The sequence below is a fragment of the Seriola aureovittata genome, chromosome 17 (genome assembly GCF_021018895.1).
Source record: "Seriola aureovittata isolate HTS-2021-v1 ecotype China chromosome 17, ASM2101889v1, whole genome shotgun sequence".
Classification (NCBI taxonomy): domain Eukaryota; kingdom Metazoa; phylum Chordata; class Actinopteri; order Carangiformes; family Carangidae; genus Seriola; species Seriola aureovittata.
Genome location: NC_079380.1, coordinates 2,962,027 through 2,974,333, shown reverse-complemented (window position 1 = coordinate 2,974,333; position 12,307 = coordinate 2,962,027). Strand labels below are relative to the sequence as shown.

The following is a 12,307-nucleotide window of genomic DNA, read 5'->3' as shown; positions in this document are numbered from 1 at the left end:
TAACCATGACAACAAAGGTCCTATAACCTTAAGAGAGGATGCACTCAAACCCAAACCACAATCTTTTTCACAAACTAACGTGCCAGGTTGTTGGCTGTAAATGTTCACTGGAAATAGTCCCCAACAAATGCACTCATTTTTCATGTTTGCTGAAAACTACAGTGTCCAGCTTTTTAGGAAATTACTGAACATTTGTTTTCTAAATGAGACTATTGAAAGACTCACATCCTCAGAAGGAACCAGTTGGCTTGGGGCTGACTGTCAAAATAGGATCATGGGAGAGATCGACTGACACATTGTCGGTTGCTGTCTTTTCATGGAATTAGTTGACAGTGAGCCAGCTAATCTTAAATGAAATAAAATAAGATAATAAATAAAAGAGAGGCATATCGGTGTTGATGTGCTTAGACTCCAAGGACTTGGGGCATGTATAGTATTCAGCTTGGGTTTTGTTAAGGTTTACCCAAGTGCTTGAACTTCAGCAGCCTGCAGTGCATGCATTCGCACCTTTTGGTGGCATCAGCCATATGCAAAAAATATTCATTTGAGGGCACAAATGACAAAGATTCCTAGTACATAACACTCATGTGAACCCATGAACTCATGTTTGTGCAGGAAACAAAGTCACCCAGTCAGTGCATTCATTAGAACATGGATGTTCAGGCAAGAGAAACACAGAGCTGTTTTATTTATTTGCTATTATTATTATTATTATTATTATTATTATTATTGTTTTTATCTATATTTTGTATTTTTATCAGCAGCTTTCTGTACTTTTATAGCTTGTACCTGAATCTTTGCTCCTTGGAGTTTGCCTCTTCTGTTCCTTCTCTTACTTTCATCCAACAGATTTTAGCATCACTGTTTACACACCCCTCCAAAGGAAACTAAACTCACCAAGCATTTTTTTAGGAGCACATGAACATCTGCTTATTCATGCAATTATCCAATCAGCCAATCATGCGGCAGGAGTGCAATTCATAAAACAAGCAGATGCAGGTCAGGAGCTTCAGTTAATGTTCACATCAAACATCAGTCTTAGTAACTTTGACTGTGACATGGATGTTGGTGCCAGATGGGCTGGTTTGAGCATTTCTGAAACCGGCTGGGATTTTCTTTCTGAGTTACTCAGAATGGTGCCAACAACAAAAGTTCTGCAGCTCTGTGGACAGATCTCATCCAGCACAACATTGAAATGGGAGCAACCTGTTAGGATGAGACCCCAATGCTTTTCCCTGGCCAGGCAGGTGGCAGCAGACAAAGCCCTGTGAAAGATGCAACAGGTTGGACTCGTAGAACCCTGCAACAGATCCTCGGCCTCACCAGTTGTCATTGTTCCCAAAAAGGTGAAGGATGATTGGAGGTTCTGTGTGGATTTCAGACCCCTCAACAAAGTGACCAAAAAGGATCCTTATCCCCTCCCACACATTGATGAGGCCCTGGACACAGTTGTGGGGTCGTCTTGGTTCTCCTCTCTGGACCTGCGCAGTGGATACTGGCAGATCCCCCTCGCTCCAGAGGCCAGACCCAAGAGTGCCTTTATCACGAGAAGGGGCCTGTGGCAGTTTAAGGTCCTCCTGTTTGGTCCCTGCAACACCCCTGCCACATTTGAGAGACTGATGGACAAGGTGCTGGCAGACATTCTCCGGCAAGAGTGTGTTGTTTACCTGGATGATATCCTCGTTCATGGTGAGTCCTTAGAGTCAGCTCTCAGGGCCCTCAGGGTGGCGGCAGCAGGACTAAAACTACACCCTCAGAAGTGCTGCTTTTTGAGGCATGAAGTAACATTCCTAGGCCACCGATGATGATGTCAGCATCATGGGTGAGAAGGTGCAAACAGTGAGGGAATGGCCAACCCCCAGCTCTGTGCAGGACCTGAAAAGTTTTCTGGGCCTTGCCTCCTAGTACAGAAAGTTTGTGAGGGGGTTCTCCTGCAACCCATCTGCCATCCACCATTTCAAATGTTACCTGGGGGGCCTCCACTTCATAGTTAGGACCAACCACGCTGCCTTACAGTGGGTCATGTCGTTCAGAGTGCCAGAAGGTCAGCTGGCAAGCTGGATCAGAGAGCGACAGGCATATGACTGTGGTCCACACCGCTCACCATGGAAATGCTGACACACTCTCCGGTTGCCCCTGCAACGATGGTGGCTTACACAACTGTGAGAGGAAAGAGGCACAGGAGTGAGAGCGGGTGCAACTAGATGTGAAATGTGCAGTTGTGGGCCCAGATGGGCTTCCAACCAGCCATGGACTGGCAGTGGTGGATGCTGCAGAGTGGGGGCACAAACAGGACGAGGACGTTGACATCAGACGAGTGCTCACGTGGGTGGTGACACAGCAACCTACTCCACGGGAGGGGATTGCCATGTTTTCTCGAGCCACAAAGGGACTCTGGTCGGGGAGGCATGGTGGCAGGTAGTGGTGCCCAGGACCTTGCGTAAAACGGTGCTCCAGGCAGTACATGGAGCTCCAGGGGCTCGTCATTTTGGGGTTTCCAAGACACTGCGCCGTCTCCGACAGGGGTTCTACTGTGGCCAACATAGGTGTGATGTGGAAAACTATTGCTGCTGCTGTAACAGTGGCACAGCACACAAGGGTCCCAGAGACAGATCTCATGCCCAGCTCCAACAGTTCCCAGCAGGGTGCCCCCTGGAGAGAATGGGGATTGACGTTCTCGGGCTGTTTCCCTGCATGGAGAGGGGAAACCGCTACATCCTCATCGCCATTGACTATTTCACTAAGTGGACCGAGGCATACAGTCTGCCAGACCAGGAAGCAGAGACCATAGTGAATGCATTGGAGGGGATGTTTAGTAGATGTGGGGTACCCAAAGTCACCCACACTGACCAGGGCAGGAACTTTGAGTCCTGTGTGTCCGCAGCTATGTGTGAAAAACTGGGGTCCCATGAGACTATGGGCTTGCCGAGAGATTTAACCCCAGACTGACGCTACATTATGTTATAACAAAATTCTAAAAATGTTTGATTCAAAAATACAAAAATTTAGTATTTATTTATATTATATATAATATTATTTATTAATATTGCAACTAGAGCTTAAGACTAAAATGTGACTGTATAAAATAACATTTGAGTCAGGGTAAGATAAACTTCTTCATATTGTGAGTTAAATCTAAGTCAGAATATAAAATATCTATATTGATTTAAATTGATGCGACCTAAACCCGCTATAAATGAGTGATAATGAGACACTGGTATTATTCCCCTCGTTACTGCGGGACCATGCTGGATCACTCGGGCACGCGCATCGGCAGACATCGCTCGCACGACTTGCCCACCGTTTTGCGTCCTCCCCCCTTTTCCCCGCGTTGCATTCTGGGAAGCCAAGTTCACGATCGTTCAGGAAAAATGGCAGACGTAAGGCCGCCACCCCTCCGGAGCCTGGATGATTTTCTCCTGAGCTCGGCCCGGTTCGCCGTGCCCGATGTCCGCGACCTGGACCGCTGGAACAACCGCATCATCAATAACCTGCTGTACTACCAGAGCAACTATTTCCTGTCTGCGCTAGGCTTCCTCTTCATAGTGGGGTAAGTTTCATTCTGCTGACGTGACACCCCCTCATCCATAACGAACATACTGGAAGTATCTGCAGGAAACACTGTGGAGTTACCGTATGTGAATTTTACTGCGACACTTTACATGATGTCTGCATCAAACTCCTGCAGCCTGCACACACAGATGAGAGAGGAGAAGAAGAAGATCATCTGTTTTCATTTGCCCCTCCTGCTGATCCCCATCAGCCGTTGACATGTGAGGAAAGGGACAGACTGTCAGTCAGTTAAAGAGATTGTCACCCGTTTAATTATTCCTATTTCTGCTGTATGCTTCAACTCAAACATGAGGTTGTGTAGCCGTAACTTCCATCATCCAACATCTAAATCAGACTCTCCAGATGTAAGGGAACATGCTTGTTTGGCACAGACCCAACAAAAATCACACCATCATCATTTTCATATTTTTTTTTCAGTGAAAGTGAACTATTCCACTATTCACCCTTATTTAATTGTACTTTTAATTTTTTTTTATTGTAAAGCACTTTGCTACATTCTCTTGTATGAAAAGTGCTCTATAAATAACGTTGATTATTGTGGACAGTGAACTTATGATGCATGTACACAGGAAATGAGCAGCGCCCCTTGAAGATAAGGTTAGCTTTATTATGTATTACATAGAAAGACCAGACCTGTGTCTGAAATCACTCCTTATTTACTACATTGTGTACTATCTTTACTGCCATTTTATTTCAGTGTCTGAATTCTGACGTTTATGTACTTTGTGCTCTCAAAGATTTCTGCAATGCCATGAAAACAGTATTGTCCACAACATATACTTTCTACCAACAATCCAACGGTGCAATGTGTCACATTTTATAGATGCAAAACTTAAAGTGGTGTGACATTAACACCTGACAGTTATGTAACTACATGATGATTCTTAATAGTCATATACAGAATGGGAATGATTTTAAATGTGACCAAAACCAGCAATGTGTTAGTCTGGCTCTCAGTACTTTATGACTTCTCTGTTATGTGACACATTGGTTCCTGCGGAACATACATCTTATAAAAAAACTCTCAAATGTATAGTTTCACTGTTAATGGCTCAGTAACTGTAGTTTTTATTAAACATTATTCAGACAGAAGCAGTGGATTAATCCATACTTGATGATGTGGTGACAGGCAGCAGGACAGTGTGTGTGAGACTGAGTCAATATAAAGCTACAGTGCGTTTGTGTTCATGGTAATGATGGAACACGTGCAACAGTGTGGCCCATTGATGTCTTTTAATAGCTTTTGGCCAACAATGAGCTCTATGGTACAGAGGAATAAGATGTCAGGCTTTGATATACACACACAATACTTGTCAGTAGTATACATTCAGTGTTTGTTGCAGTATTTCAACAATAAGAAAAACATAGAATAATTAAAGCCTTTGGGTTTAGTTCCCACATATGCAGTCTTTTTTATCAGATAGAAACCATCAAAATAATATACTGTTATGTCTCTTTTATGTACAGTAGACCTTTGTGCTTCTACATAACTCCATCTAATTTTTTACTGTCGTCTGGTTGTAACTGTAAAACTGTTCCAACAAATCATCTGAGCTCAGTTGCACCAACTACAGTATTTGTATTTGCAGGAGTGACAGAACGTCTTTTTTAAACATGAGTGATCATCAGTGAGCTCTGATAAATGCTGGCATTCTTAATAATTAATCACTAAGGCACTAATCAGGAAATACCTTTTACTGGTATCCACTTGTCAACCTGCTCATGTTGTTAGTGTGGGTATGGGGGCGACCATCACTTCACTTCCTGTGTGTTGGTGAATCTCTCTCTCTGCTCTCAGGTATTTCCAGCCGTTCCAGCTGTTTGTTGGGGCAGTGGTGGTCACCTTGTTGTTCCTGGGCTTCGTCTGGACGGCCGAGAACCAAGCCCCCGTTCGCCGTTTCCGTAGAAACCACCCATCTATCTGTGTGTTGGTCATTCTTCTGGCGAGTTACCTCTTCATATCGGTGCTGGGAGGCGTTTGTGTGTTCCTGTTTGGAATAGCCTTCCCTGTACTGAGTAAGACACACACACACACACGCACACACACACACACACACACACACACACGCACAAATATCAGCATGTTCCATCGGAGCATGAAATTAGCTCACACTCTTGCCTGGGGACACTGGTTTTGGGAACCAGCCCAGTTAGCAGAATAAGACTGAGCTTCATATTGTCGTTTCCAAACATGACCTGTAAGAGCAGTTAACAAAACATCGTAAGGAGAGCTGACAAACCCATGTTTTAATCATTTAAAAGCACAAAAATGTAAAGATGTGGTTGACTGAGGAACTGCTCGAATCATGTTCAGAGCAAAAAATCAGCAAGTATCTTCAACAGTGTCCAAAGGTTGTTTCCAATGAGAGAATATATATATATATATATATGTTCAAAAAACAATTAGTAAGAACGAATGCAAAATGCCATTGTGTTGCAATCAAATGAGTTAAATTATGGAACACCTGGAGTGAAGAAATGAAAACATGTGGAGCACGAATCAAATTTAAAAGGCTGTATTGAACAGATAAACACTGGACGTGTGACTTGTGATGTTTTGATTGTCTCCTTGTGTCTGAATGTGTGGATTGAAGTATGATGGAGACTGGTGGAGGATAGCTGAGTTCTCATATTAATCACAAAGCTTATTGTTAAAGCAATAACAACTTCTTCCTACTCCCTGTCGAGCATGGATGACCTGATCAGAATTATTTACTGGGATTCTGATGTCTGCTGATATTTTTGTTGGTACACTCTGTATTTGTTGCTTTTAAACAATATATTGTATATTTTTACACTCTGTAGTCAGTTGACCAGTTGACCTGTATTTTCACTTCCCTCTAGTGGTTTTTAGTCCTGCAGATAGTTTTAGTTTTATTTGCTTATCTCAAAAAATTTCTTCTTACCCTCCAACACCATGGAGGTGAATGAAAAGTGAAAAGTGCTGTATTGATCTTGTGAAATAAACTGACCCAAATGGCAGCTGAAAAGCTGAGAGCACTGACCAATAGGACTTTAACTGGTGGCTCAGGCGACCTCTGTCAGTGCCAGCCATGGACCTCAATAACAATGACAGTTTTGTTGTGTGTGTGAATCACTTTTCATCCTGAGTTATAAAGTGTCAAAGTTTAGGAAACTTTTCCAGCTGGTTTGTCAGTGCAGCTGAAGGTTAATGTGTCATGACACACGTTACAATCTGAATGTGAATATGAAATGTTTTTCAAATGGTGGAAAAGGTTTGTTGTCTTTCCCGTCCTTGTACAAAATAAGTTCATGATAAAAACCTACTTAGCATCCAGCGTAGATAATGTAATCATTTAGCAGCTATTAACACACAGTATTGTAACTGACTTTGCCTGGGTGTCAGCATGACTTGATGATCGTGCTTGCAAGCGACCAGATGTGTGTTTGATTTGACTGCTCAGATCCAGCAGCAGCAGGTGGAGGTGTGTTCCAGCGTTTCCCTGCTCGTCAGCTGGGTCAGGCCTTCGTCTCTGTCTGGGTCTAACGTGTGCGTGAAGTGATGGAATTGACCACCTTCTATTTCTTTCTTGAAATGGCTTGCAGTAAAAAATAGTCAATTACAATACCTAATTAGCAGATGAACAAAACTGGGTTATCTTGCAATAAAAGTGGGGCCAGCGGTGATGTAAGAAAGGTTGGTCCTTTTTTCTTTGTTCTTTGTTCTGCAGAAAAGGCCTTTCTCTTTTACCACTGTGCACAACAGACAGAGTGTGACAACAGCTTTTATTGATAAGATTACATCTTGAATCACGAGGTTACCAGTGGCATAGTGTACATGCTGAGTGGGTGGAGTTCAGGCTGGAAGTGGAGGCGTGTGAAGCCCCTACAGTGGGCTATGAACCAAAATGCTTTCACCTTGCTTACTATAGCACTCCCTTAAGGTTGACATAGGTCATTGTTTTTCTGGAAAACACTTGCACGCTCTACTATCTTCCCTTTAAAGTTCACCTTTGCACCTTTTACATTTGAATCTGCACAACTGCTTTTACATACAGAGGCGGAATAAGAATAATACAAATCGCAACAATGGTTGTGGCTTGGACCCCTAATAATGAATCATTGAATCACTTGTAGTATAATGGACTTACATGTTAAATTCATCATTATGTACATTTCCACAGATGCTAATTCACACAACCACAACAGTACAGTTTTCATTCACAAATTATTTCCATCCATCACTTTTAAGTTAATATCAATGAAGCAACAACAGCCCAGAGAAATTTCACATTAAAAGCCTACCAGGTATGGGAGGGATTATGCCTATTGAGTTGAAAGACTTTTATTATGAAACATCTATTAAATTTAATTTATCAATTCAACACAAGTCAACAGAGTAAACATGGAGGAATTGTTGTGTTTGTAGCAACAGCAAATTAATATTGGAGGAAATTTCTGATCAGACTTTGCATTAAAGGCCTGTGTGCAAAACAGACATGTTGCCAATACAGACCTAGTTCACTCTGCAGCTGCTAAATAAAAGAGGCCACAGACAGTATTTGAGAATGTTTGGTAATTTGAGTTAACTATGTTATCACAACTCAGAAGGGCCAGCTCAGTTAACCTTAACTAGCTAACTAGAGAGCATTTCCTCCCTTCATCCCTCTGTCTGTGTCTCACCTTCACAGTGGTTCTGGTCCATGCGTCGGTGAGACTACGCAGCCTGAAGAACAAGCTGGAGAACAAGCTGGAGAGCATCGGTTTGAAGAGGACACCCATGGGACTCCTGTTAGAGGCCTTGGGACAGGAACAGGAAGCTGGATCCTAGAGAGGAAGAGGAGGAGGAGGAGAGGTTGTGCAGGGGTGGAGGAGAGGTTGGGTCCAATCACAGAAAATGAAGGTGAAGCAGTGGATGGGAAATAGGAAGAGGAGAGGAGAAACATAGAGAACAAAGGGTGGTTTGGTTTGTTAAAAACAAGTCATGACATGTCAGTGAAGGAAGAGACTGTCGTCCAAATTACAGAACAGAAATCATCATGAATAGTTTAAATCATCCCTGCTTGTATCTTGCCAAACGTTGCACTTTAATCAAACATTGTTTGGTTTCTCTTGCTCTTTAATTTTTGACATGACACCTTTTTGTGTGTTTGCACTTCATGTGTAGTATTGTAGGCTAGTCTGGAGTGTGCTCTGCTTTCTGTTGAGCATTTTCATATGACAGATTAGTAGTTTCCAGCGTTTTTGACTGGTGACACTTTAAAATGAAGGAATGTTTTCTTGTGGCTGCTCGTCACACGCTGTATTTGCTGACCAGTGTTTCATCTGGATAATGTTTAGAGAAGAGGTAAAATGATCAAGTCATTCATAAAAAAAAAGTTACAAGAAAAAGTCTTAAAAACATTCACAATTATATTAAGCAGATATATTTTCTTTCTGATAATAAAAACGTCTTCACCTTGGATTTCTAACATGAGAGAGAAAAGTGCGACATTTCAAAAATAGTCATTTAAATGTTACAAGAATAAAGCCATAAGTCGACTAGTAACGCGCCAGCAGCTCATTACTGCAGCACTCTGGCTCAGACAGTCATGGAGTCCTGGTCTCTGGTCTCTGGTCTCTGGTCTCTGGTCTCCTCGGCTCAGCTCCGGCAGGAAAACAAACTCCGCTTTAGAACATGTTTGGTTATAAACGTATGTTACGCAACTGGTTTTATTTCAAAATCTATAAGAATAACACACTTATTGGTAAAACAAAACTACACAAGTTAAGGCCATAAACATCAGAGTGATGGTTAAAAGTGACTGGATTGTTTATAGCAATGGATCAAGATCCTGTTCTTTTACAACTTCATTCTTCAAACGTTACAACTTTATTGAAATATTCTGACTCTAAAATTACAACTTTTTTTTTAAGTTACAGCTGTATTTTAAATATTATTCCTCTCTAGCTTTAGTCTTGAGATATTATGACTTTTTCTTTTAAAATTATGACTCTTCTTGATTTCACAAAAATTCTGACTCTTCTCAAACCATTTGGACTTCCCTCTTGAAATCTCAGATTTGTTCCTCCCAGTGGCCACAATACTTCCACACTTCATATGCACAACAATGGAAAACCAAAGTGCTGTAATACCAACAGACTTTATATTATACAAAAGGAACAGAGCGACATGCAAGTAAATATGTCCATAGTGGAAATACAGAATACAAGGACAGCAAAGTATCCAACAGGTCCGTTACAGCTACAGAAATGTATAACACACATACTGTAAGATTTAAGCTTGTGTGTGTTACTACTTACCTGCAGTGTCTTCATTTGAAAAGGATCAGATGGAGATTACACATTTTATTGGTAAAACTACACCTGCATTAACTGACCTCAAATGAATTTCTCTTTCATTTAGTGTTTCCATTAGTTTGTGACTTAAATGCTTACACGAGCTTAAGGTTGAGGTTTTATATGAAGAGCAAGTTCAGAACAGATGTCTGAGTCTCAGGCGCTTTGAGCTTCACAGAGTCGATTCAGGACTTGTGGGAGAAGAAGGGAAAAACGAACCCTTTTAGTTTAGTAAGTGTGTATTCATCCAGGAGAAAAGGCTTCACTCAGACAGCTGCCTCTTCCACTCCCTCACTGCTGGTCAGTGGGATCTGCCCAGTGCTAACAACTGGGAGAAGCTTTAACTCTAGCTATTGAATCACTTTGAATTTGCCCTTAATTCCTTTATAACATAAATCCTTGTTACAACAAACCAATAGAATTTGTTGGTAGTTGTGCCAACACTTGTGGTAACTGCAGTTTGTAATTCTCCCCTTGTAATTTAGCTGTTTTTAGCCGCATTCCTTATAATTTACTCTTGTTTTTAGCCACACCGGCGGCGTGGCTGTTGGACTGGCAGCTTCGGTAGATCAGTCCATTATTCTGGTCCGGCAGATGAATCCTGCTGACTGTTTATCCCCTGACTTTTCATCTAGCTCCACCAACAGGTCACAGTTTTTATTTACAGAGAAAATATCTCTGAAAGTCCGAGTAGAGAGCCGATCACGTCATCACGTCTGGCCCTGTGCTCCACTAGCTTCTGTAGCCAAATGAATCCTGTTCTAGAGACTTTACTGGGGTTCATATTCCAAGATAAACTGGTATCTACTACAGAACTCACCAGTCAGGATTCATTCACAATTAATTGTTAAGCATATAAAAACACTACAGCTTCCATAGTATCCACCAGTGCTCTCTTCTAATGTAGTTTTTCATTACACATTGTCTAAACTAACTGAGACTCGATTCACCACGGATGGTGTCGTGTCAGGCTGGTGATGTTTAACCTGTGATGGCCTAAGCATTATGGGAAATGGTGTTCTTTAAAGCTGAGTGAAACAGAAATATTACTGTTATGTCATTAAAATCGCCATCCTTATGTAGATGGACTGAACCACGTGACATTACTGCTGTTGTAGGGCTTTTTATCATAAATGTTAGTATGATTTTTTCATAGTTTTCTTATTTCCAGAACTACAACTGAACCCTGAAGTTCTGGTTTCAATGACATTCCTATGATCCGATTGAAACCCTCCCTAAACTTTAACACATTGGACCGCTTCAGCGTTTGCAGACTGTCGTTCAGTGTAATGTATAGATGGTTCCCGCTTTGTGGAACCTGATGACGGATGTTTTTTGAAGAAAGATAAATAAAAGCCACTCCTGTGTTGTTCTTATGAAAGAAGGAAAATGTTGAAAACACTTTTTATGCTCATGTCAGCAGTGATACAGGAAACAGTTTTGTACTACAGACTGACTGCTCTCATTGAAGGTGTTTGACTGAATGAGAGCTGTTGTATTGAATGTCAGCTGCCTCTAAACATCTGTAAGTGTTAAATCTATTGCCTCTGCAGTAATACATGTTTGTAAGAGGGGCTCCTACTCTAAAACAGTTTAAGATGGTGACAAGCTGTTGTTTTTATGTATGTGGTTTTGATTATTAATCATGTTTACTATGAAAGAGTCTGTTAGCATCAGCGCCCTGAAGAAACAAATGACGCTCTAAGAAGATTATTTATATTGTGCACTTTTGATATTTGCCTTGTATAGTTATGTTTTAGACATTTAGTTGACATGCCTGTCTGTGTTTAATGCTCTGCAGGCAGGGGACATGGCTGTTAGGGGCCCTGAACATGTGACCCCTCAGTCTGTCCTCTTAGTGGTTTGTCTTACATTACAACACAAAGTCAGGAAAAATACAGATCAGAGAGAAATGTCTTTGGTCTGAATACCAGAATGTAAAGTGAGAGGAAACTTTTCTGCATGACTGTGCACATTTAACTTATTTTACAGTTTTACAGTGTCGCCTTCCATTCAGCACAGTGTTTGAGTTTCCATTTACCAACATGTGTCTTTGACCATTCGCCAAGAGCTGGTAATTAAATTTGTTTAAAACATTTTTCTAAATAAAATAAAAGATTACTGGACTGCAGTGCGTCTGTCTGTCTGTCTATCTATCTATCTATCTATCTATCTATCTATCTATCTATCTATCTATCTATCTATCTATCTATCTATCTATACATGATTTCCATTTAACTGCATGAAGCTGAACTTCTATTTGTAATAATATCTTTACACTGTTGTATTGGTTCTTTAAGTAACACATTAAGTATAGGCTTTATATGATATAAGTATGTGCTGTATATACACTGTTTAGTGTTGAGTAGGAAGAAAATGAAAAGGACCATGGGGTTTTGTTCTGGAAAACACGGAGAGGAAACGGCCATGACAC

At 41.3% G+C, this 12,307-nt stretch overlaps 1 protein-coding gene across 1 annotated transcript; it reads left to right on the top strand.

Annotated features, from left to right (window-relative positions):
• The first annotated feature begins 3,230 nt into the window (after positions 1-3,230).
• Positions 3,231-12,004, top strand: praf2 (PRA1 domain family, member 2). The gene is made up of 3 exons (XM_056401900.1): positions 3,231-3,550; positions 5,372-5,589; positions 8,226-12,004. Exons 1-3 carry the CDS (start codon positions 3,246-3,248, stop codon positions 8,363-8,365), a joined length of 663 nt encoding a protein of 220 aa, XP_056257875.1. The 5' UTR covers positions 3,231-3,245; the 3' UTR covers positions 8,366-12,004.
• The last annotated feature ends 303 nt before the right edge of the window (positions 12,005-12,307 follow it).

Coding starts and splice junctions, on each gene's coding strand:
- praf2 (XM_056401900.1), top strand. CDS start 3,246: ATGCTGGATCACTCGGGCACGCGCATCGGCAGACATCGCTCGCACGAC. Junction 3,551..5,371: donor GGCTTCCTCTTCATAGTGGG/GTAAGTTTCATT, acceptor CTCTGCTCTCAG/GTATTTCCAGCCGTTCCAGC. Junction 5,590..8,225: donor AATAGCCTTCCCTGTACTGA/GTAAGACACACA, acceptor TCACCTTCACAG/TGGTTCTGGTCCATGCGTCG.